This window comes from Parus major, chromosome 1 (genome assembly GCF_001522545.3).
Source record: "Parus major isolate Abel chromosome 1, Parus_major1.1, whole genome shotgun sequence".
Classification (NCBI taxonomy): Eukaryota; Metazoa; Chordata; class Aves; order Passeriformes; family Paridae; genus Parus; species Parus major.
The window spans coordinates 13,158,943-13,185,660 of NC_031768.1; the positions used below are offsets into that span (position 1 = coordinate 13,158,943).

A 26,718-nucleotide genomic window follows, 5' to 3' on the forward strand; every position below is an offset into this window, starting at 1 on the left:
CACAGACCAAAAGAACATGAGGTGCTCCAAGCTGTGAAGCAATGTTTTGAGGAGCTGGGGCTTGGCATTCATGCTCGACAGGGGAACGAGAGGCCTATGGGCGTGACCTTTCTGGTGGATAGAAAGTCCCAAGACTATAAAACTGCCCAAGTCTCAATCAGTGTATGTGATCCATGGCACCAAGTGGCAAGTGCTTTATAACCTTGCATTACTCTCCAAAGGCACAGTTCACAGTATGGTTTGGGTTGGAAAAGCCCTTAAAAATCATCTAGATACAGCTGCTGCCAGGCAGAGAACCTTTCCCTACATGGGTAGTTTATCATTATTGGTGGCAAGCTGCTCACAAGTAGAGGCTTCCCATTCCCCAGCCTTCTCTGTTAGTTATCTGCCTCATTGAAGACAGAACTCCAGGGCAGTCACCTGCCGTGTCCCCTGGCTTCAGCAACTGCCAGTTCTGGGTTTGCTGCAAGTCCTGCTCCCACCAGGCAGTATCCTCACCACAGAGCTTGAGCATGAGACTGCTGCAGCTTGGTGTGCTGCCCATCACCTTCCCCTGGGAGCCTGTGAAGGGCTCATCCCTTCACACTGACCCATCCATTTGCACTTTTCCAATCACTGCTGGTGTTCAGGGTGCTCCCTGAGAGAGCTGAAGAAAGAACTGGCTTGGTGTTGGCAGGAAGCTTCATACAGTTTCTGGGAAGCTAGGCTTGGAAAGGGGCCCAGGCTGTCACTGTGCCTGTGTTTTGGGTAGCATCTGGCCTGATGTCTGTCAGAACAAATGGCTGGCCACTGAGACAGGCACATTACAGCCAACACTACACATGCAGACAAAGCCACCAACTCGCTTCAGCCCATGATCCTTGGGGACAAAAGTGCCATACATGTCTCCAATTCCAGGGTGAATTTAGACAACCAGAGTTGGGATGTGCACTGAACTGCCTGTGCATACAGGCAGCCACCATCCTTGGGAGTCAAAGGCTTGAGGGCCAAGAAAGATGAATGAAGCTGTAAGAAATACTTTCTTTGGTGAGAAAGCTAGTTGCAGTGAATGAAGTAATGAAACAAAGATTGACCTTTACAATTGTGTGCTAGTACACAAAATTATTTTGAAGAAATTGACATTGAAAATGCTCATTAAATAAAGCAAAAAATCTTTCAAAGCAGGTTTTCATGGCTTTATAAGACAATTTTACCAAGCCTCAACACAGATATTGCTGGGATTTGTGTAACCCTGAAAAATAAGGAGCAATTCCTATTGGAGGAATATCTGTGAAACAAGTATGTTTCATACTTTTTTCACATACTTCATACTCCAGTGTTCATTTGGAGAAATTTCTTCATGATAAGGCTGACATATTGGATAGCAAAGGAGTGGGAAATACACAAACTGAACAGTGAAACATGATCAGAGAATCTTATTTGTTGCGGGTCTGAAAACTGTATTTGAACTTAAACTTTCTAATGGTTCCTACCTGTAAAAAAAGAGTATTTAAAAAATGTGTTCAGATACACCAGGCTGATTACCGACTGACACGCTTTTTATTCCAATGTTAGCATGTATCTTAGAGAACTGTGTCCAGTGTAAAAAATCCTATGGTTTTGGGACCCAGAAGAGAAATGCAAGGCTCTTGTGTTTGGTCTGTCTGTGCTGTGCTACACAGGATAGTTGTAGAGAACGATCAGAAAAGGGTCCAGATCCTCAGACTGTCTTTTCTCTTTCAGTTATACAAAGTTAGTAGGTTGGAACTGACCTAATAGGTTTAAATCAGTGAAAATGTTGTAAAGCCAGTATGAAATCTCTACAGCTGCATATATCTCAGGTAACCTCTCTACTTAAAAATACCAGCAATGTGCAGCATAGTGTCAATTACTTTGAAGCTGTCTAACATTTTGCATTGCACAGGTTTTCAGTTGCTCGTAAAACTTTGCCAGCTTTCACAAGTCTGAAATTTTCCCTAAGGGGTGTTGGCCTCAAATTGAATTTTTTGTGAAGACTCCAGAAACATTTTTTTCAGCTGCCTAAGATCAAAATGCAGATTATTTGCCCTTGTAGAGAAAAGAAAAAGAAGAAAATAAGGAAATGAAAGAAAAATAAGAAAAAAAAAAAGGAAAAAAAAAACCATGAAAAAGTAAGAGTTTTTTGTTTTTTTTAATTGAAAAGCTAAATAAAAAAAAAGTTGAAAACAGATCTTACATTTAAACAGCAGGGTGGTCCTTGTGTTGAGCAGGAGTCCCTTGCATCTTGTGGAGAACTGGTAAATTATTTGTCTGCATTAAAATCCCTGACATGTCTTGGTTTACAAATATTCAGTATACTTCTTAATATTTAGTTGTAGTTAGTTGTTAAAGGAAGGGTTTCATAGGCAATTTTATTTCTAGTGCTTCCTGATTAATTGCTGTGCAAGCTTAAAGGAATTTTTAATTAGATAGGACAGTTAATTATTTATTCTGGAATTTCAAATAACATCTCTTAGTTTGACCTTTCATTGGTTGCGGGGGCAGGGAGGGGGATGGATGTAAAAAAATCCATGATTTCCTCCGTAATTCTGTAAGCTCACATTTCACTTGCCTTATTTGTCCATGAATCAAAGATACAGCCTAGAGTTGTTGGTGAGTACATGTAACAAAGGTAAAAGGACTGGTAAATGTTCAACCTGATACATTGTTAGAAGTCAGCACTGATGGTTTTGAAAAAGGGTAGAGAAGATTCGAAGTGCTAAAAGAGTTCCTTTTCTCCACTGCTAGAATTGTAGATGGACCTGAGGGTTGTCTGCTTCCGTGACTATATAAGCATAGTGTTTTGAAAGAGAAACAGCCCCTCCCTGCTTCTCTATTAAATCGTTTAACAAGAGAGAAGGACATTACAAACCAAACCATTACACTGAGGGACCGATCTTCTTTTTGGGAACACTTTAATGGGCGTTAGAACACTGATTTTTAGCATTTGTCAGTTCAAAGCTGTATTATTTGGTCTCTTTCCAGCAAAACTCTTCTGTAGCTACATTAACTGTACTCCCCTTGAATGGATGGGAGCTGGTGATCAGCTTCTACCTGGAGCAGTTTTCACCAGTCCATAAAACGGCCAGGTTGCTCTGGAATGTACCAAGAGTCTACTTTCCCGTGATATTATGTGTCAAAACAGACACCTTCTCATAAGGCTCAAAATGCTTTCAAAGACAAAATGTCAGGTTTCAACTGCAAGAATAAATTCCCAGCATGAACACACAGGTTGGTAGAACAGCAACAGTGTGAAGTAGCAAGGAATTTAAAGGAGGAATTAAGCTTTCAGAAAAATTGAAGTAATTTAAGATCCCAGTTTCCAAAACACTTACAGTGTAAGCTCACCTGCAAGTGCACAATGGTCCCAGCAGTGTTAACAGGACAATTTGTGTGTCTGAAGCAGACAAGCACAGGGTTTGCAGGGCAGTACCAGTGTCTGCTGGCTCGGCGTGATTAATGCGTGCTAACAGACAACGAGGCAGGAGGCAAGGAGCCAAAACCATATGGAGAATACATGAATGTGATTGCTGTAGAAGGACTAATTATACCCCCATACCTCCTTCTGGTGTGAAGTACGACTCCATGTTAGATTTTTAAAGGATTAAGTTGTATACAATTACTGCCAACACAATAAATAGGAGACAATTTAAAGAAATAAAAATAATTGTTGCTAAACTTTGTAATCAACAGCTTTTTGGCTGTAGCCAAGAAAAACTACAAAAAAATTATTATATTTCTGTGTGCCCAGTGCTAGTCGCCAAGGTTAAAAAAAAGCTGCTTTAATGAAAACTTGCAAAAGCTGAGACTTAACTCTGTTGTGTGGTAGTTAGGATGATGTTGCAAATGAAGTATTTTGAGATACATAATAGATTACCTAATCAAATAGATGATTAAGCAAAACCAGGAAGAGAAATGAGTTCAGAGAACCTTAAGGCACATTTGTAGGAGAAAACACTTTTCAGGTCTTCATTGAACACCAAATAAACAAAACTAATTAAACACAGAAAAGTGTAATGTTTGGCAGGGGAAGGGGCTTTCTAAATAACATAACTAATCCAGTCTAGTATGTTGGATTTTTTTACAAATGCCCACACAGGCAAAAAGGGAGAACTGGTGCCCTGACTAATTTGAATCCTTAGGATTGTGTAATATGAGACTTAAGTGAATCTTGATTTGTTGTTTCCCCAACTGTACTGAAATATTCAAAAAAGTATACTAGGCTTTAGAAAGAAACTGTTTGAACTGGAAAGTTTGTGTTTTATAAATGCATAGCCTGCAATTTCTTAATGAAGCCTTCCTCAACACAAGTAAATGTCACATATATTAGCATTACTTCAACTAAAATATTTCAACAGTTTTCATATGTATTTGAGCACAGTGTTCTCGTTCCTTGTTTTATAAAAGCTTTATAAAAGACACCAAAAAATATATATGTTTATTTAAATATCTGAGTTAATTCCTTGAACAAAATGTCTGTTCCTTGGTAACAAAATTCTATTGCTAATTTTTTCTTTCTTCATTGCATATATAATGCCCATGTTAGGAGACTTGTTTGGTTGCTTTTATAATCCTTTCGAGGCAAGAAAGGAGAATTTATTTACATACTTGTATCACACAGTTTTTGACTGTTACAGCTGCTATGTTATTCACCATAAACCATAATTTCTGTAAAAATGGTTACTCTGGCTGGGTTTTTAGTCTGGAAAAGTATGAAACATGCACTTTTACTACATCACTGGGATGTACTAGAGATGAATGGAACATTTGATGAGCACATACAGATGGAGCTTTGCAGAAACAAAAGCAGCAACATGAAGCCAGAGCACATTAGTGATTTTAGCAGTATGGAAAGTAAGTATCAGCCATTGAGCCAACTGTGCCAAGAGAGTTGTGGCACTGGAAGAACTGATGAATAAGGAGTGGTGACCACAGGTTCTGGTGATGTCAGTAAAAGGCAGCTGGACCTTGTCGATATCCATGGGCCGTGCCACGGCCAGGAGGGGACGGGAGCTGGGAACCGCCAGTTGATGTTTGGGGTGGTGGTTAAGGGAGGACAGGTGTTTGAAACTTTATAAATGTTTAGCCCCAGCCTGGCAGCAAGAATTGACCCAGAACGGCAGGGGCAGTGGAGCTGGGACTTCACATGGCAGAAGCACTGATGGGAATCGGGGCCAGGACATAAGTTTAAACCTTCCCTGCAGGCAGTCTGGAGGCTCATCCACATGACTCAGCATGGAAAAACAGCAAGAGTCCTTTCTGCAGCATTGAGCTAGAAGGAAGCACTTTCGAAAGTGCTACAAAACTAATGCAATAAAAACAAATTTTAAAATGTTTTTTGATTTCGTGTATACTAGGACCAAATCAGCAAAAGTGGTACCTGAAAGTTTTTTCTTCACTCTTTCAGAGCAAAATCTGGTATTTGGCCAGAAATAGCATTTCCCAAATACACATTGAAGTCTCAGAAATAACTACTGACACAACACTTCAACTTTGTACCACTGCACAAGATATCTATGTATTTGTACCCAACCTATTTGAAATGCAAATGCACACCTCTGTTCAGGCAGCTAAATTTGACCTAAAAGGGGTAAAAAAATAAAATTGCCCTGAAGCAAATCCTTGGTGAGAAAGCTCACAATGAATACGTCATTATTTTCATCCTGGCCAAGATCAAAATAATTTTCAGCTTCCTTAGCTGTACATGATATTGCTTTCTCTTGTCTTTCAACATCTCAGCATCACAGTTCAGTGACTGAGAAGCAGTTGGTACACACATCCGCACACAATGTATTTGCACTTACACTGTTCACACTTGGCTCTCCAATGCTGCAGACATGTTCCATGTATTCAGCAGTCTCAAAACTCCATTACTCATCATTCATGTCAGGAGTCAAAGCTTTCCATTAGAGGAGGTTTAACATTTTGGTGGCAGCAGAAGAACTCTGTATGATCTACCCTGCAGGCCCTCATCCTGATGTGACAGGATCTAGAGCACAGTGTGAGAGCCTCACCCTGCTTGGAAAAGCCACTGGGAAAGCAGGTTGATGCACAACTTTGGAAAGATTACGGCGCTGGTGTTCTTTAAATTGCAGATCAAGAGAGACACAATCTCCAGAATATCTGAATGTCTAAAAATGTCTTTGGGTGCTTAACCAGTTTCTCAGAAGCTTTTCCACATAGGTTTCATTAGACCAACAGTTGCTGTGCACTGAGAAAGGTCTCTGCATGAAATTTCACCCTGGAGCTGGTGCCATCCAAACATTCTGCAGGAGCTTGCATTCTCTTTTATGCTCACCTTCACACCACCAGATGAGGTAAGGCTTAAGTTTATCCAAGTTCCTAGAATTCAGTTACAGAAAGAAGGTGCCAAAGCACACAAGATGCAATCCTTGAAACAGACACATTTAACAATGTAGATTAGTCAAGTACCTCGAGAGTCAGAGAGAACTACACCTGACTCTTGCTTTTTAAATGGAAAAGCACTATTCAAAAATTAATATATTTACTCTCAACACCATGTGAGGTAGTAGTTTACAAATGGAAAAACTGAGTATAAGAATGTAGACATAAGGCAACACAGTACAGTGCAAAATCAGGAACAAAATGCAAGCTGTTTCATCCAAGTCCAATCTGATGAGTGAAATTGTATTTACCTTTAGAAAGCCCTTAAAGATATTGAATAAAACCAAAACCAAGCTTTGAAAACACAGTACTTTGTACCAAAATATGTTAAGTAGCACGACTTGCTAAATAGTATATAAAACAGCTATAACTATGTATATTAGTACAAATGAAGAAGTGAAATCTAAATGGATTAAAGTATTAGCACCCTACAGTAAGTTTATTACATTACGTTTTATCCTGAGGCATGTGATTCAGAGTAGCTAAACAAAAGTGGTTTAACACCTATTTTCCTCATCCTATTCACAATTCCATGACCATTACTCTGCCCCCACCCCAAACAATTCCTTTCTAACAGCCTCTTCCCAATATTTTATATTTGCTCAAGATAATTTTGAAGTAGTTTACTCCTACTGTATAAAGAACTCACAGGTCACTCCCACAGAGTTCCATGATGACAAAGTTATGTTCCAATTAATCACATTCTTTTCATAAATCCATACTAAAATAGGCCAAAACCAGTACTGCCAGTTCATATCCAGTTTACTTGTGTTTTTTCTTTGGGGATTTAAGAAAACATGTAGTAATATCAGAAATGACAAATTCAAGTCAGTCAATATTGCCATCCTAATTACAAAGTATAATACTTTAGAATCCTAAAATCAGAACCATAGAAACAAAGGAATAAAGTTTTTTGTTGGTAACAGTTGTCTAAACAAAACAAATTGTACAAAAAAGGTACTAGTCTTCCAAGAGGAGTTTGGTTGCTTGCTTTTAATTCTTGTACTTGAACAATCACTGCAGTCTTTTGTTGCTCAAAAAACCGGTATGAATTAATGAAAATAAGCAATATTTTATTTCAATACCAGATTTATGGTTTGTGTGTTACACTGGGGCTGGTTTGACTGATATTAAACAGATATGTCTGAAACACAGAGTAACATAAATTAGACATGCCATGAGACATGTACAATTAATTTCTACTAAAACGTGGATAATGAAACCCACTTCTATGCCAATTCTTTTACACTTTTAATGGTGATAGTGACTAGTATTTTAGTAAGAGGGTAAAATTCAATAAAATGTACGAGGACAGCCATACAACTCAATGATACTGTTTGCACAGCTTCCAATTCCACTGTGAAAATACACCCCCTCCAAAATAGAAATAGGCACTTCATCTTTAAAAATGAAGCACTCTTTTGTTCTTCAGTCATCATCAACAGTTGGCTTGATTGTCACTCCTCTTCTGATCTGACCCCAACCAATTAAACTGAAAAAAAAAAAAAAAAAAGTTTTATATTACTTTTAGTAGTAGTGAGAAATACCCTGTACAAGTCAACATCTTTCTGTCCTTCTTATGCCTTCAGTTCTCACATTTTGAATTTTCTACATTTGTCTCCCACCCAAAACATTCTACAAGAACTAAACCTGCTTAGTGGAAACACAGAATAGAGAAGGGTGAAGGACATCTGTAACCAGCCAAGGGTGTACTCCTAAAAAGAAGCTGAAAATCTGAAAATATTTTAACTTATGTGATACTGTTGGATGGTAAATCTATTCACAGCTTGATCTCTTTCATCTGTGTCTGAAATGCTGCATTGCTTTCAAAAAGAAATGAAAATTCAGTAAGAGTACAAATAGCTGTAACTCTCAATGAACAGGTAGCCTGTGATGGTAACTCAGTGCTCAGGTAAGTGCTGCTATTTATATTCAGAAAAATGAAGGCCTTTATTATAGGCCACTAACGCCTCAGAAAAATACGCATATAAAACGAAATTCAGAATACATCCATTTCCATAGTCAGCAGATATTTCATATTATTAGTAAGACTGTGTTCAAAACCTTTCCAATTTCTGATGAGAAACCACACATGCATCTCAATTTCCCTTGCTAAGCAGTAAAGCCTGTCTTGGGACACCAGAAAAGGAAACGAAGTTTATCAGAGCAGCACTTCCCACATTTTAGTACCACACCCATAGATCATAACTTGACCATCTTTGAATTCACTGACCCTTGGAATCACTGGTGTATGCCATTTGCTGTTTAACCTCTCTCTATGCCTCTGTATATTTCCTTTCTATTTTATACCTTTTTTTAGTCTTGCTTTATGAACTTTCCTCTGTATTTTCAGTACTCCATTGTCTCAGGCTGCAAGTTCCTTTTCACAGTACCAACTGTACATTATCTTTACTCCAATTAGATTTTACTATGCTAGTTTTCCCAGTTTGTCTTCTTTCCCTTTCCTCAACTTTCAGTTTCCTTGCATTGTTTTTATCTTTTTAATGCAGCATAGGAGCCATCTTCTCAATAACTATCTTTAAAAGTAGGCTGCCACTATTTGCCCACCTCATAATCCAGAGACAGGTGGTTGGCTTTTGGGCAAAATTTGGTCACGTTTTTTAACTGAGAAGGAATCTACAGCAGCAAAAAAAGACACATTACAATTTGCACAGGCTTTTAGTCTACAGCTTAATAAAAGAAAAAAAAAAAAAGCATAATTTCTAATATAGTTTCTCCTCTTCCTTCTGCTTTACCTGACTTAATTTGGGTCCTGCCTCTTTTTTCCTCCTGCTCAAGACATGTTATCTTTTGCCTTGTGGTTTTTTTTCAGACAATAATTTCTTCCCTAATTTGTCATCTTGCTTGCAGACAGCAAGCACTAAATTCCTGTCTATATTTTCTTGTCATCTGAAAAAGAAACATGCATCCATGGATATTTAAAGCTTGGTTCCTTTCCATACGGTACAGACTTCTTGTAGAAATGGCTGTGCTCTCTCATACTACGAGGGCTGTGCAGAGCCAACAAATCTAAATACTCCTATCTTCTTATCAATCTAGTCTTACGAAACATGTGACAGGTACAGTATGTGTAATCACCTAAAGAGTGGCATTGCAATAAAATGAATCATCAGCCAACTCTGTTCATCATTTTCAGCCTCCAGATGCTTCTGTGCAGTCAGATATTTTATATTTGTAATTTGAATGGGTCAATCCAGTTGATACTTTTTTCTTTCTTATGAGCTTGTAGTACCTAAAACACGCAAACATCCCTCCTCTGTTCCCCTGCTGTTCCTTCCAGGTTGCACTAGAAATCACATGCAGCTCCACAGGTAAAGAAACACTGAGGTGTGCATAAAGATGCCTATTTAGCTTAACATTATGATAATTTCCCAACCCTTCTGCCAAGATTCCCTACTGAGCTCAATTTACAGTTTGGCAGTTTGGGAGACAAACTGGAACCTCAGGTGTTTCCTTGTCTGTAAACTAATAGGTACCCTCCTGACCATAGTGTTTGTTTAAAAAAGGGACAGCAATGAAATGACACATCCACAGCTATGATGCCAATGCATTAGGAGAATCCAGAAGAATTGTTAAAATAGACATAAACTTACCTATTTTAGTACAAAATCATATCCATGTATTTTTTTGTTAACAATGTAGCAACCAGGTACTCTACCAACTTTGCACCAACTTACCGCCAGTGTTTCTCAACTCTTCGACTCAGAGCAATTTTTTCTCCCACTTCTGTGCATACAGGGTTAGTTAGCACAATCTTTCCCAAATCAGCTTTTACAGCACTGACTCTCCCTCCAGTAGACAAGGATCCTATGTTTACCATTAGAACTTCATTCTTTGATAGTTTTTGCACCTGCAGACAGACATACAAAACTCTGAAACATAAGCTTTAGTACTAAAAAACAAATAGCACAGAAAGTACCAAGTATTTTCTGTTACCTTTTTGCCACAAAAAAAGATACAGCTGAGAAATACTATAAATATACACACACAAACTATGGGCAGCAGTGTCAGTAGATAAAAGTTTTATATGCAAAAGGACAAATACATAAATATGCTACACATGTAGTTCTGAGATTCTTGGTATGATGCATGTTCTTGGGATTTATTTGCATTTTCTATAAACTATACTGATGATTTCATATAATGTATTATAATCAGTGACAGATGTTGTTACAAAACGTGATGTCATACAGACTATTTACTAGGATGGTGTATTCTCATTTCCCTTATGCCTACATAAAAAAAATCAAAAATAATATCACAAGATAAGAGAGCAGTGAAGCACTTAACTCACTGTTACATGTAACAGTTTAGATTTAAATCCTAACAGGGGAAACTATGATCTTTTAATTGATTTGTGTAAAACAAACCGTGTTACACAAGTTTATGCTGTGCCTCAAGTTCAGGTTTTTTTCAGAGTATTTAAAAAATACTTAAAATTTTTTAAAATTCTTCAGTGAAAAAAACCTACAAAAAGCATGTCAGTAGGAAGTAGGTCAGTACCACTGTAAAACTAATTATTGCACAAACGAATAGGATGATAGCAAAAGAAAACAAGTACTAGCGTGTTAGAAAAATACATACCATAACACAAATACTTTTATGCTGCTTTTAACTACTGATATGAATTTCTACTCCTCTGAAAACCATTCTACAGCATTAAATAAGCAGATAAGTTTTGTGACAAGCTTGTATCAACACTGAGACAAAATTTCTACATATGATCAAAAAAATATATTCATTAATGAAAATTAGCACAGGAGCAAAATCAGGAAAAACAAAAGAAGGGGCTCAGACCTTTGCAGCTTTCTTGTCTCCTTCAGTGCGCACACCTAAGAGTCGTCTCAGCAAGAAGTAGGAAATTTCTAGCTCTGTAAATATTTCTGGCAGTGCCCCAACTGCACCAAGAACTTGGCCCACCATGCGGTCAGCCCGGCACAGAGTGGGATCAATCTTAGTGCCAACACCTACAACACAACAAGGGAAGTCACAAAGAGTAACTGAAAGGTTGATGTCATTTTTATGTGCTAATATATTTGATGATGACCTAAAAAACCAGAGAATGTACTGGGAATTCCTTATTACCCAGACAGTACTTTCAGAATGTCAGCAAGACCGTAAGCTCTGTCTGAACAGATGAAGAAATATTGTGCTGTTAAAGCTGGTACAATTAACAGTGCAAGCTGATCTGCCTTGGCCAGTGACATTCAGGAAAATTATTTAATTCCTAAATATCCATTTTTCACACTAAACCTTGTCTCTCTCTACATATATGAGCTATCTAAAAATGCTCATGGTATTTTTGTTAATTATACTGAAATTCATTGTTGAATGAAACCAATGTTATTGAATGTTTTCAATAAGCATGAAGAAATTAATCTTTTCTTAAGAGAATATTCCTACCTATAAGGCCTCCTGGAGCAGCATATTGTAGATCATTGTGCTCAGCAAAGAGTGAAACAATTTTGGAAAAGATTGGCTTGCACATGAGTTTGCCTTCACTGTCCTTGGACACAATACCAGGCCGCACCTCAATTTCCTGGCCCACCTAATGACAAAAATGAAAAAGTGTTCAACTGGTTATTTCACAGGAACACAAAGCTGACTAGTCACAGATAAGACTTATATAACCCAAAATATACCTTTTATACAAGTCCTTGTTTCTGGGCTACTGTAGAACTTGTAGGATTTCTGTTGCACCATTTGCTGCAAATTGAACAATACTTACAGCAAATGTTACAACTGGTTTGCAATACAATTTGTAAAACCGCTTTAGCAAAGGATCTTTATCAGCAGTAATTTCAACAGTTCAATTTCAGTTTAATTTTTAAACGTATTTAATTTAGGAATATTTCAGCACTGAGAAGAATTGAGTTAATTCAATCGGTGTAACTGATCAACATCAATCCACTGCAAACCAGAGAAAGTACAAGCTGTATAAATGTTCAAAGACATAGTTTGCTCTCTAGCAAGGCAATAGTTTGAAGTTTCTGTCTATTGCTGGCAAGCAAGCAAAACAAAAAAATCAAAATATACAGAACACTTAAATGGGGAAGTGGGACCTGTGAGAACCTATACACACTTCCAAGGTGCTTTTGAAGTTCTATTCCTCTCCTCTTCCCCACAATAATTCATCAAGTGAAGTAGTAGAACAGGAAAAAAATAGCTCCTTCCATTTTTGTGAGAAATTAAATCTGTTATCATTATTAGCAAAAATTAAGACTATAATAATATATTAAAAATATTAAAACCAGTGCTTCTTGGTCTGGTATTTTAAAACTGTAAAGTGAAAATGAGGTACAGACAGAAAGGATAAGTGCCATATAACTGTATTCAAGTTAAAAAAAAAAATCAATTGTACAGATACATTTTGTAGCAAGCATGGAAAAACTCTACTCGTTGTCATTACAAATTTCAGTCAAGGAAGAGAAAGGGTTACCTTTAAAACACCCTTTAGAATACTCCCACCGGCAACACCTCCCTTAAGGTCATCAACTTCACAGCCAGGCTTGTTGACATCAAAAGATCTAATTACTGAAAAGATCATAACCAGGATTATATTTACTGTCAGATTTTGAAACAGCGTCTTTCTTTAGCAACTTAGACGACTTCTCTGTTCTTATGAAAGGATACACATATTTACAAATATTACAAAAACAGAACAATATTTTATTCCAAATTTTTAGGCAGACAATTTTATTCTCAAAACCATTTGAACTGCTCATATATATAAATGTTTCGTAAGACTTCTTCTGCATAGCAGAAAGTAACTTAAAGATCTGAAAAAGAAAGCAATGATTAACCATTTTACAAAACCTCTTCAATATTCACAATGTTAATTGTGAATACCACATCTTTGTTTTACTCATTGTTGGACACTGTAACCTTGATGTAACATGGTCAATTTTTATGCATTTATGCAATGTAGGACTCCCTTGGATTATTTGATAAAGAAGGCAAGCAAATTAATTCCTTGTAGGAGCTGCATTTCATAGTATGCTGGACAAGAACTGAAACTTTGACAATTATAACCAGGAAAAAGGAGACTAACACAAAAGATTTAACCCAGCTACCGAAAATATTTCCATGGAAATAATTTAATTATCAAATTCATCAGTTTGCCAATATTTTGTTAAATCAAAACTAAATTCATAGCAACTAAAGAGATGTTTTTAAGATACAGACAAATTTCTCATTTCTATTGCATTTTAGTGCTGTCATATGCCCAGAATACACACAAAACCAACAGCAATTACAATTGTTTATTGTATACAACAATAAACAAACAATACAGATCTCAGAAGACATGCAAGTTTTAAAGTAAGAGGGTCCTAAATAGTCCTTTTAAACCCACCTCTGTTTAGGGCACTCAGCGTGTGCTATTCTAAGTATAAACACGTGCAGAAAATGTTTGGCCACAGACACCCAGGCCTGAACATTTACATACCAATGAGCCTTGGTTCAGAAGTGAAGTCTCTCAAAGGGACTGGGATTTTCTTCACTATGTACTCGCAAACCACCTCAATGTTGTACTTCAACTGTGCTGAGATTGGAATTATTGGAGCTCCTTCTGCAACTGTACCTAAAACAAAAGCAAGTTTAACATTAAGCCTTAATATGACCAAGTGTTCTGACCTTGTTAAAAATACTAAAGAATTCTGTGGCATGCGTATTTCCCAAAGCAACATCAAAGCATCTATCCTCCCCTTCAACAATTTTAGCCCACATCAGCCACACCTATTTTTTGAGGCATTTTGAAAATGTGCAAGATAATCTTAGTTTTAATATGTCTATGTTCCTTGTGATAACTCCAGTTTTCAAACTCCATATTTACAGACTGAGCCACTCTGACAGAGTTATAAACAGCTTCTGCAAGGCAACAATTATGAAAAAGAAAAACCCACTGGCAATGTCTGATGGTGACAATCTAGCTCTGCAGCTTGTCACATACCCCACCTACTGCAGATAAACAGAGAAAACATTGAAAGCTCTAGGGAAAGATAAAACACTATGAAGGTGAGCAGACCTTTACAGAGTATGATAACACTGCTCAAACTGGATTTACAGAGACAGATGAAAGAGCAATCTTCTGTCATTAGATAACAAAAATTAATATATTTTAAAAATTAATATATTTAAACCCACTTGTTAGGTGTCCCTAACAAGTACAGCTTCCTTCTCTCCTGCACTGCAGTAAAATCACAGCAAAAGCTCTACCAAAGAAGTATCCCAGGAAGAAATCACAAATCTACTGAAAGCTACTACGTAAGAGCGATTGATGTTAGCTTTACATCTAGAGCTCTGACCCAGCGCCATAACACTACTGCATGCAAGCAGGCTGAAACAGGCAAGAAGCACAACTCCCAGGGTCTAATTCTCATATTTACAGACCATGTACACCAGCACTAAGAGAAACTTTTCTATGAATATACAGAAAACCACTGTGTCAATGTCTCAACACTGAATTTCTACCACTAACTGGATTTCTGCTCTTGAAAACTTACCTTGTACAAATGCAAGAATCTGTTCATACTGCTCTTTAGCCTGGCTCTCTTTCACCAAGTCAATCTTATTCTGTAGAATTAAAATGTGCTTCAGTTTCATGATTTCTATAGCAGCTAGATGTTCTGAGGTCTGAGGTTGAGGGCATGACTCATTACCAGCTGAAAGAATAGAAGTGACTGGTATTTAGAAACTATAAAGACAGACAAAATTCTTACAGTCAGGACATCTACTTCCATCTACTATCACTATGTAAAAAAGAAAAGACAGTTGTCTCTCAGTAATCTGCACGTGAAGCAACCACATCAACAAGCACCTATTCTCCCCTACAGCTGCTGGCTGTAGCCTCCACACAATGCAGGACAGATAAGCAGCTGACAGAGGCTCCCCCATTCTACCTGCTCCCACTAGGAACACACACCTAAAATATCCAAAGATACCAACACCTAACTTGGTTTACTCCATCCTTTAGCTCTTCAGATATCCCAGTGTTGACTGTAGCATAATCAACAAATTACCTTTCAAGAAATATCTTAACATTTTCTTATCAGTAAAGTCATAAAAATACCAAGATCCCCAAACTCTTACTTGATGGAATTATTACTCTGGTAATAATTCCATCAAGTATGTGAATAGGGCAACCATCAGTATGGTTTAGACTTCAGCTAAGAAACCAGCATTGGCTGATGTGCCATTATGGTGGTTAATCTTGCCTGAAGTTTGGTCTATCACACTTTCTAGAGATAAACAGGCAGAAGAAATGATAGCTCATTGTTTATCTCAGACTTTAAATTACAATATCTGAAGCTGTTTTTAGCTTTTGTTGACATATCCTATCATGGTAAGATAATTGCTATGTATCACTATAGAACACTAGAGTGCTCTACAGACATAGAAAAATCAGTTTTACTCACTTTCTGTTGCTTGCAAATCAGAACAAAAGTTGTCTGGATTACATTAAATCTCCTCTACTTAATTTTTGCCTATATTTATCTGGGTTTACTGTTTGTACTGTTTTTTGTGAACTCTACTGTATGGCAAAGCCTATGTGCATATTTAAAGGAAACGGAACCTTCAGAGAAACTCAAAATGCAGCTAATTCATTTCCATAAAGTGATAAAAATGTTGCAGTACTATACTATTACAAAGTTTTATATTACCTATCTTCTATCAATGGGGCCAGCTACCAGACTAGTGAGTATGGATAGCTGTGTTTAAAACAAACCAGCTTGTTAGAGTGCATTGCCATTGTAGCAGCACTTTAATCTCTTTAATAAATCTCACCATTCACTTGTTTAAATTGCTCACCACATCCCAGGAGGTTCTGAAGCCTATATAAAGTTGCTTCATGCTACTACAGAATGGGGCTATGCTTTTGGGTAGCAATTGTTACCTATCAACAGTAAAGCTGCATCCATTACTGCTGCACCGTTCAACATGGTAGCCATCAAAATATCGTGGCCAGGACAATCCACAAAAGAGACATGCCTGTTGTAGGAGAAGGTGAAAGAGAAATCCAAAAGCCCATTATCAACAACTCCTCTGACTGATTTATGTCAGTGATTAGGCAGACACAGAAGTTAAAATAATCCTTAAAATAGTATTTTCAAGAAAGTTCTAAAAGAACACAAACACTACTGAACAGCTACTGAATACTTTTTCTGAGTTTTAAGATGTAATACCATATATCCACATTAAGTACCTCTTCAATATTTCACCAATTTACTCATAAATTAGATTAGAGTTAAATGCACGGTCTGGAATCAAACCAACTCACCACCACTAACCCAAAATAGGATTTCTCTTATCTCTTTTAAAAGACATCTCCCATTTTTCAATTTTAGGAAAATATGCATCTTTAATTACATGGTTATAACTGCACTTCAAAGATTTGTCTACAGACATGATGTTACATTTCCAACCTTATGACTTTATTGTGCAGACCAAGATACTTGATTCACTATATTCTTTCCTGAACCTATCTAGTGAAGAATCTTTGTTCTTAGTAGCAGGCCACCAAAAAGCAAGGGACTAATTTGGTGCTTTGCTGATGATAGAAATCTACTACACACAAATAACTAGTAGGATAGAGAATGCAAAGCTTTTAACCAGTTGTTTCACAATGGCTACCTGCCTGTTACACTCCAACAGAAATTAATCTTAGTACAAGTGCTCTGCTGGGAATCTGAGAAAAGGGAAGACACACAGTTACAGCCCCACATGAATTTTATCACAAACATGAATTAAGAATCTTGTACAACAGTCTTCATGACTGCACTCATTTGACCAATTAATGTGCAGACCCATGTAACCACTGCATAAAGACCGTGCTATACTTTATCAGAAATCAAATAAATAAACTCTTGGCCTCCAGTCAGAGACCTGATCTCGTATTAAACATCAGGCTTTCGTATATTCATTTAAAAAATTTTGAAAATTCTGCCCTTAGGAAGAAATTATTTAACGAAGGTCACCCTTTGAAAAGGGATTTTGGAAATGTGTTTGTGAGGTCCACATTAGCTCTCAATCTAGCTAGTTTAAAATGTACTTATATTAATAGCAGAAATATTTCATTTCAAAGTCCTGCAAGTAGCTGAGGACAGCAGACACAGCTGTGTCACAGCTGTAAGCATGAAGTGCTCATCACCATCAATGAATTCAGGACAATTTAGACAATGCCTTAGCCCAGGGGTGCCTCATCTAAGAATGTGTAGTCTGATCGAACCCATTCAGCTCACAGCTCAGTCCTGTTTTCATACAAAGGGAAGTAAACACAATTTATCCAGTAATTTAAAGTAGTTACCTGACTAGTTTAAAGTTCCCTTTGGTGCCAGGAATATCTGTTGGGAACTCATCTGGGGTGCTACTTCCACAGGATCGGTAACACTCTGGTCGAGAGCAGCTTGGGTCGTCCAGCTTGTAAATCTGCAATTTTTTAAAATTGAAAAAATTACAACCCCCCACTAAAATATATTAGCAACATAGCTGCTGCATTTACAGTGGTGACTCACCTTTGCATTAGCATAACCCAGCTTGATTGTAATATTTCTTTCCAGTTCATTTTTAAATCTGACAGTATGAACTCCAGATATAGCTTTGACTACTGTCGACTTTCCATGGGCTACATGACCAATTGTACCTATGTTTTAAAAAGAAATGTTTGTCAATAACCCACAGTTTAATTTTGTGCAATGTTCCACTACAATCAATACACAATTACCCCAAATTCACAGCCAGTAAATCCAGAATCCCCATCAAAGGTACATATGGAATTTGTAATAGTTTTTGTTTAAACAAACAAGACCTGAAATTGCACTCCCAATGGACAGATCTTTGCATTTAAATTAAACGAATTTCAGTGCTTTATTTCAATGTAAAACAAAGTTTGCTTTAGCAACTTTAGCAATTCCCCACACTATTCAATGATGTTCCTGAAGTAAAATTGGTGCTTTTCAAGTCAAAAGTTCTTGACAATTCCCTAAAATTACTGTGCAATTGTTTCTGTACACATTTCTTGAAAGCGTTACCACATAGGCACCATCTGCTACTGCATAAGCACCAGAGTCACCTTAACACACCCCTCTTTTTTATAAGGCGTTTTTTTTACCTATATTAATTGTTGCTTGTCTGCTGATGACTTCTGGTGAAAGAGGCGTCAACTTGGTAACATCCTGTATAAGGGAGATTTTAGAATTTATTAATCTTGCATACAGATGTTTAGGAAGTTAAAAATTTAGAAACTTGAAAATTAACTGATAGTTCTATTCAGCAAAATCCAGGTAGATTATGTGCATTCCAGTCTTTTAAGTGTGTGAAATATGACCAAAAGTGAACCAAGTCCTGGTTGTGAATCAGTACAGACTACAATTCAAAACCCTGACTGTAAATCAGTCTTGGCTGCTACGTGTTAATGATAGGAGTAAAAAGAAACTTCAAAAGAAGCTTATAAGAAAACACCCCAAGCCTTTACCGACCCCTGAACCTAAATGACACATAACAGGGAAATTAATTTTCAACAGTCTATATGATGAACAGCACTAACATTTTAAAAACAAAGCTTTGTCAATAAACACTTGTTTAATAGATGTAAGGTTCCACTACAGCCAATATGTAATTAGAACTAATACTTTTGAGTCAGTGAGTACAGAGGTTTCATTAGCATCATGGCTTTTTATTCTTTTTAATAGCTACTTTTTTCCTCAGATACTGTTATTGCTGCTTGTACCAGACAAAAATTCTGCTGTCCTAAATAGTCTGTGTGAAAACTTATTGGTAGCTATTGGCAAAACAAAAACCTCACGTATACACTCTACAGAGATAAGGAAACAACTCTGAAAGAGTTGTTTAGGTTTTTTTTAAAGCTGTTTGTCCAAATAATGGACAAATGTTGAAATCCACTGAAATGTTCCTCTATAAAGCTAATATCTATCATGCAATTCACATGGATTAGCCACTCAGTTCAAGCAAAGATTCATGATGCCAGAGGAGTCCTCAGTGCAGGATAAAATTTAAAATACAAATAATACAAACATAAAATCACATATGGTTTACGCTGTTACATGAAGGTTCTGTGCAAAATGATCAAACATCTGTGTAAAAACGTAAACTCACTCATTCTGTTCTTAAGTACGACATGAATAAAATGTTCACCTTCAATACAAAGCAAGTTTTGAACACTTAAGACACACAATTACATTTATATTTCTCATATATCAAACTTAAAATGACTTCCCAGCAATGGGAATGCGACCTGCAGATGGCACCATGTGGCCAGGCGACCAGAATTTCAGCGTGATGCAATTCCTGCCACCAGAATTCTTCCTGCTGCACACAATCATGCATGCATGGAGTTTTTTTCTCAAGACTGCTATAAGGCTATTGTTCAGCAAGAAACTCCACTCAGCTGTAAGCACGCAAGGGCCGGCAGAATAGGCCTTAAAGGTAATACCTGCTGACCTTCCAGCTAGCCTCTATATGTGCCTTTTCTGACTAGGGCATGACATGGTCAACAATGACAGGAAGCAAAGAAACTATCTGAAATAACTGACACGCTCGCTGTAACACAAGGGAATTCCTGTGCTCAAGCTCAAGGAACACCAAACATTATTACTGCAAAGACAAATAAGCTGTTCCAGTTTAAACATCAGGGACACAGCAACAGGATTTTTGACTATGAACATTATAATACATTTCCATTTGAAATACACATTACATATACATTTAGACTAGCATATAAACGTAGTAAGTGAGGGAGCCCAGGCGAGATATTTAATAGGCAAGGCTGCCATAGCAGGAGACCACTGCAACTGGTTGCAATGGTAAGTAGAACTGGTATTCTGGTATAGGTAGAACTGGTACATGTTAACAGTCAAGAAAATTTTCTTGGCACACCAACCAAGACAGGGCTGGTAGCCAACCCCTCGAGCTTGTTGGAGAAACACAGTTCAAATTTATGGTTCTTCTTCGGATGCGTCTTTAATACCACAGAACAAGGCAAACCTTACACGAGGAAAACTGCACCCACCAGTGAGCCATAAAACCTTCAGCCGCACCGGCGGGACACGGACCCACTGAGCCTCGCATTCATCGGGAGGAGAAGCGCCTCGCCCGGGCGCCCCACACCCACCACGACCGGCTGGACCTGCTCCTTGAGCCGCCGCTCTGCCCCGCGCCCGCGTCCCCCTGCCCCCCAGCGTGCTGAGCTCGGCTCCTCGAGGCGTCACCGCCTCCTGCGCCCCCTCGGAACGCATCGGCGGCGGTGGGGCCCAGCAGAAGGCTCGGAGCCCCCTCGGGCTGCACCCCCCACCCACTCACCCACAACAGCCCGCCCGCACCCTCCGCTCCCAGGAAGCCCCCGCCGAGCCCTGGGAGCTCGATCTCGCTCCTGGGCGCTCCGCGGGCGGCGCTCACCAAGGTGCCGAGATCCTGCCGGCTGAGGTGCGGCTGCCCCAGAGTCACTCCCGCCTCGTCCCCCGCCATCTTGGCCCGAGTAGGAAGTGAGTAGTCCCGCGCGGCCGCCTGACCGCCGGCTTCTCCTCCCCTCGGCTCCGCCGCTGCCGGCCCGCAGCCTCCGACACACAGCGCGGCACCGGCCGGCCCGGGAGAGGACACCGAGCTCAAGGAAAAACCGCGATCAGCGCCGGACGGCTGCCGTCGGCCCCTCGGCGGGGCGGCCACGAGTCAGGCGCTTTCCCGGGCAGCCCTGTAAAGGACCCCCGGACGCCCTCACGCCGGGTGATGCAACCGGGGCCTGCGGCGGGGCCGCGTGAGCGTGCGCGGGCGGGGGAGCGTGCGCGTGCACGGGGCGGGAGCGCGGGCGGCGGGTAACGGGCGCGGGAGCGCGGGGAGAGCCCGGGGCGGGCTCGGTGCGGGCTCAGCGCGGGCTCGGCGCGCCGGCGGGAGCGCGCAGCTCGGCCGATGCCGGGAGCCCGCCAGGACGGACGGCCCGAAAAGCCCGCCACAGAGCGCCGGGAGCCCAGCACAGGCTGCGCTGGTGCCGTGCGGCGGGGGTGTGAAACAGCGCCGTGGCTGCGGGAGGGCACCGGGCTCGGTGAAAGACACACCGAAGGCGGGAGGATCGTGTGCTCAGGGTTTGTTGCTGTGCGGATTTATTTGGGGTGCCGAGGGGGTGCGATGCAGAAAGACAGCTGCGGGGAGGACTGAAGCACGATGTCCGTGTATGTACTGAAACGAACACATCGGCCGCGGTGTCTGCTTGAAGATGAACGTGTCACTGTACATGTGTTATAACCTTTGCTGGCCAGCGGCATGAGAATATTTTTCTAATTTCAGTCTTTTTTCTTGGTACTGTCTCTTGTAGACTAGGCGCTTTTTGTTAGGGAGACCATGTGGATGTGAGAGCTACCCCAACATACGAACAACCTGAGTGTTCTGTACCAAACAGGTAAAAATCCCACCAAACCCTTGCCTTTCCAGAGTTGGGTATGACATAATTGCGTTAAAAATTGAATGAAGTCCCTAATCCAGTGATGAGAGCCGGTTTAGAGGTTCGCCGAGAGTAAAGGCCAAACTCCCAATCCTTTCCTGTGGGGAAATCAAACTGGCTTCATGGGAGCTTCTTAAAGGCATAGAGAATGTTGCTGATAGGATTTCCTCCGTGGTCAGGGAAACAGGTTTCAATGCAGGTAACCAATTATCTCAAATATGTGTGTATTGTGCCAACAACAGCGGCTTTGTCTGTTAGAAAACACGTTTTTTCTCAGACTTTGCCTGGCTTTGCAGGTCAAAAAAAGCAGGTTTGGGGCAGACAACCACGTGATTGAAATATGATGATGGAAATCTGTGTGAAACTGGTATGCCTGGTTTAACAATGGTTGTAACCTCCCACTTTCCCAAATACTACTTTTTCCATGCTTTCCTGATACAAGAGTTAGGAATGAGTTCTGCTCACTTTTTACCTAGAGCAAATACATTGCCAGTGGTCTTGATCTGAAGAAAATAACAGAAACACATTTAAGAAACCTACCAGTATCTATGATGGTGTTGCCAGTGACAAAATGTATTTTGTTTGGCAACCAATCACGTTGTACATTGATCTGGAAAATAAATGTTCATATCTAATCTTTTATCAGACCACATGGTGTTTTCAATTTTGTGTTAAATATCTCACTTCTGGGAAAAACAACTGAGATACACAAGGTGTAGTGAGAACATGATGCAATACTTGGTTGTAGTTGCCTCCATGTTCACACATGTATAATCCCTCTTTTATGAAAATGAACAGAGAATACTGGACTTTGCAGTTACTTAGCTGTTTAAATTATGCAATAAATGCAGTGCAGTATAGAAGCATAGAAATAGGTTTTGCCACATTTGAAACAGCTTTTAAAAATGACTTAATCCTTGCCAAACTCCTTGTCAGGAAAATGAAAAAAATACACAAACTGTTGTTTCTGTTTTAACAATGAGATTGTATGTTTTACATATCCGGAGGTGCTCTTGCTATTTTGATTCACTTATTTAGAAATGTTCGTAGTACAGAGAAAACCCAAAAAAGTCTATAGTCTGCAAATGTCTAATTATTGTAGGATTGTAGGGTGGTTTAGGTTGGAAGATCTCAAAGATTTTCAAAAGATCTCGAAGATCATTGAGTTCAAATCTTCCTGCTGTGGGCAGAAACACCTTCCCCCAGAGCAGATTGCTCAAAGCCCCATCCAGCCTGGCCTTGAACACTTCCAGGGATGGGACATCCACAGCTTCCCTGAGCAGCCTGTGCCAGGGCCTCACTGCCCTCCCACTAAAGAATTTCTTCCTAGAACCTAATCTAAACCTGCCCTCTTTCAGTTTAAAGCCATTCTCCCTTGTTCAGTTACTACACGCCCTTGTGAAAAGTCCACTTTCTAGCCTTCATTTGGGCTCCCTTTAAGTACTGAAAGCTTCTATAAGGTTTCCTCAGAGTCTTCTCTTGTCCAGGCTGAACAATCCCAACTAAAATGAAACTAAAATTTCCAGGAGTTGATATTATATGTCAATATACGTGTATTGTACATGTATGTATGAATAAATAAAGTTTAAAAATATTAGAATGAAATCTTAGCTAGTGTATTAATATAGCTCAAAAACTATATCCAGAATTTTATTCATTGCAATAGTCTCATTTAAGCTAATGGTAACTACTTAGCCACTGACTTTGTACATAAGTACAAATCTGCCTATATCAGAGGGGTCAACCCAAATCACATTTTAAATTAATTAAACATTTAAATTAATATTCAGTAGGGTAATGTTGATACTAATGGTCATTGTCAGAGGCCTAAATTTAATTATTTAATTTTATTTAGGAGACTAGAACTGAGACATTATTAACATATTTTGATTTTTTTGGTAGAAGCAAATTGTTCAAGGTGAAGGAGAAGGGGATGGGAGGAGGTTTTTGTGCTTTGAAATGTTGAGCTGTTTTAAATGTCAAAGCTGTTGTGGTTTTATTTTGTGGCTAGGTTTGAGGTCCCCTTCTGTGACAGTGTGTAGGAGACCTGAAGACCATCTTGTGCCTCAGCTTGACACAAACTGCAGACAGCAAAATGACAGACAGGTAAAACATAAAAGTCTTGCTTAGCTTTTTCCACCCTTGCTGACCTATGAAAGTCAAAAGTCTGAGGAGTGTAGAAGGATGCATGAGGTTTTGGTTGTATCATTTCTGTATATTAGAAACTTAATTTCTACTCATTTTTCTTCCTTGAATTATTAGATATGGGTGGGTATATTCTTGCTGCAGCAGGAGATGTACCTTATGCAGAAGGGAGGGAATGTCTTTCCTTTGACACATAGGGGGCTGGAACACATGCTGTCTTGGCAGGGTCAGTCTGTAAAGGCCAGTTTTTTCACCATAAGCGCACAAATAACAGGTTATAAAACAGTTACTGGGGAGATGGGGCAAATTTACTGCATGGGTGAATGAGATGGAATACTAAGGAGTTGCAAAGCCAGAGGTCTGGCCATTGGGATGAAAGAGTGAATGGGAGGTTGATTGTAGTAGAGGGAGCAGTAGGTGGGTAGTTGAACAGAGTGGGAATAGCATTGGGAAGTCTTTGTGAGGCACCACATGGAATAGCTAGTTCATTATGTGGAGCTGTGGAGGGTGGGAAAGACATTCAGCTTGGGGGTGGCAGCTATAGAGAAGGTAACTTGTTTTATAAATCAAGAATGGTGAGGGGGTGGTAGTGAGAGATTGAAAATAGGCTGTGAAGGGGATGGGAACAGCAGTAAACAGGGAGAGGATGGCCTGCTATTTAAAGCAATGAGTGACATAGAAGGGTAGCAAATGGTTTGGGGGTGGTAGTGGCAAACCAAAGGTCCCCGTAGTTAGTTCATCTCTCACAATAAAATCAGAGTTTGCCAGGCAAAAGCAAAATAGCGAAAGCAAAGGGGTGATGTTTGTACTAAGGCAGAGCCCTGCTCACCCCGCTCAGGGCTGTGCTCCCTGTGTGCAGTTTGTTCGCTGCTCAAGGGCTGCCGGCCCTGGCCCCTGGGGCTCTGGTGCCCCGGTTCCCACGCCGGCTGGCAAGGCAGAAAGCAGGGAGCTGGGATCAGCCCGCAGCACCTGCGGCTGGCCGGTGTCCGGGAAGGAGCTCAGCTGGCACCGAGCAGGGGTTGCTGTAGCCCGGGGCAGGATACAGCGCTACACCGGGCAGCTGCCAGAGAAAACTCAGAGCTGCCACAGCCTCGGAGAAATTGGCCGCAGTCTGGAGGCAACGGGGTGGGAGAGAGCAGCGCAACATCGACCCTCCGAAAGCGGACGCGTGTGGATGCGCTTCCTTGCGGGCCGGACGTAGATGATGCTTCTCGGTGTCACTTTCTCCGGCCGTGCTTCTCGAGGCGTGTCGTGGCCCCCGGGTCTGGCTGAGCCCGCGCGGGGCGGGGGCTGGCGAGCGGGGCCGGCCCGGGGCGGTGCCGGTGCCGGAGCTGTTCTTGCCCCGGGCCCGCCCGCGCGGCCGCAGGTGCGGCGGAAGTGACGGCCGGCGCGGTGCTGCCGGGGGAACATGGCGCCCGCGGCCGCGCGGGGCAGCGCGGAAGGTAAACAAGCGTGAGGGCGGCGGGGACCCCGGGGGCGAGGCCGGGCCGGGCCGGGAACGCCGGTGCCCGGGCGGCGCGGCGGGGGCGGCTCCCACCTCCCCCCGAGCGCGGACGGCGGGGAGGAGGGAGCCCAGGATCCCCCCTTCTTCCTCCGCCTCCTTCTCCTCCTCCTCCCGGCTTCGCCTCAGCCATTGCCCCTCTCCGCAGCCCCCCGGCGCCTCCCTCCGCCGCCCCCGGCTGTATGGTACACGGAGCCAGGGCCCCTCTCCGCCGCTCCAGCGGGAGGAGCCGTGTCCTCAGCGCCGCCGCTGCCGAGAGGTGGGTGAAGGATCCCCCGGGCCCTCCCGCCGCCGCCCGCCCCATCGAGGGCGGCCCGGGCGCCCTCCTGGCCCTCAGGGACCCTCCTCTCCGGGCTGGGGGGTGGCGGCCGGCTGCCCGCGGGCGGCAGGCGGGGAGCAGGCGGGCTGGAGCGGGGATCGGGTACGGCCGCGCCGGGCGGGGGCAGCGAATGCCCGGCGGGTCCGGGTCGGCCGCAGCCCCGCTGGGCCCCTCAGGTTGCCGAGGCCGCACGTCGCGGATCCCGGGCCTGCCGGGAAGCTCGGCCGGTGGGCTCCGCTCACAGCGGAGCGGGGCTGAGAGTGCGAGCAGACAGGGTGGAGTAGGTCGTCTGAGTTCCTGCCCCGAAAATGGCCATTTCTCCCCTCGCATCCCCAATCGTAGCTGATCGCGAAAAAGGTATCCGTGATCTGAACGAGTAGAGCTACCCAGGGCTGGTATTAGAGCTTTGTCCTATTTGGTGAATACTGGAACATCACTTAAAAATGTAAAGTTCTTGTCTTTTTATTGTTTGGGGTTTGGGTTTTTTTTCCTCCCATTTAGAACAGGAATAGGAGAATCATAAAGCTGTTACTGGATAAACGGACAAAATTACTGAAGTCTGGCTTCCTGTGGACTTGTTATATAAACTTACTTGTAGAATAACCCAGCACTTGCACCACCATTGCCCCAGTTCACATTCAGATCCCCTGAGCATACCACCATGCACCAACACACTTCCTGTCTTTTCCCTGCTGTCACCTAGTAAACGTGTGTAATTTCTACCACATGTCCTATAAACTTTCCCACTGACACTCATCTCCTTTCACTTTCCTTAATTATACCCTGTGTCTGGTTTGGATCTACACATGTGTTGATTTGCCTTTCAGCAAGCAGAGCACAGCAGGTAACTATTGAGCTCACACTGGAGACACCAGACCTTTT

General features: G+C 41.2%; 2 protein-coding genes across 16 annotated transcripts in view; one reads left to right on the forward strand and one right to left on the reverse strand.

Moving 5' to 3' along the window:
* Nucleotides 1–6,591: 6,591 nt before the first annotated feature.
* On the reverse strand, nt 6,592–20,955 carry EIF2S3 (eukaryotic translation initiation factor 2 subunit gamma). Its single transcript, XM_015620212.2, has 12 exons — nt 20,836–20,955; nt 18,533–18,596; nt 17,937–18,064; nt 17,729–17,850; nt 16,319–16,413; nt 14,928–15,086; nt 13,871–14,005; nt 12,863–12,957; nt 11,827–11,971; nt 11,221–11,390; nt 10,101–10,273; nt 6,592–7,894 (listed from the first exon to the last, which is right to left on the reverse strand). Exons 1-12 carry the CDS (start codon nt 20,902–20,904, stop codon nt 7,831–7,833), a joined length of 1,419 nt encoding a protein of 472 aa, XP_015475698.1. The 5' UTR covers nt 20,905–20,955; the 3' UTR covers nt 6,592–7,830.
* Nucleotides 20,956–21,172: 217 nt separating this feature from the next.
* The window catches only part of KLHL15 (kelch like family member 15), a 28,358-nt gene continuing 22,812 nt past the window's right edge, over nt 21,173–26,718 (forward strand). For 3 of the 15 annotated variants that reach the window (XM_015620122.2, XM_033512237.1, XM_033512238.1), the window contains exons 1-2: nt 21,294–21,829; nt 23,883–23,977. The gene's annotated coding sequence lies outside the window, so the exon portion shown is untranslated. Of the gene's footprint in view, nt 21,191–21,292; nt 21,830–23,882; nt 23,978–25,366; nt 25,459–25,665; nt 25,777–26,718 lie in introns of those variants that run through there. The other 12 variants (XM_033512248.1, XM_033512249.1, XM_033512246.1 and 9 more) reach the window with 9 other exon arrangements.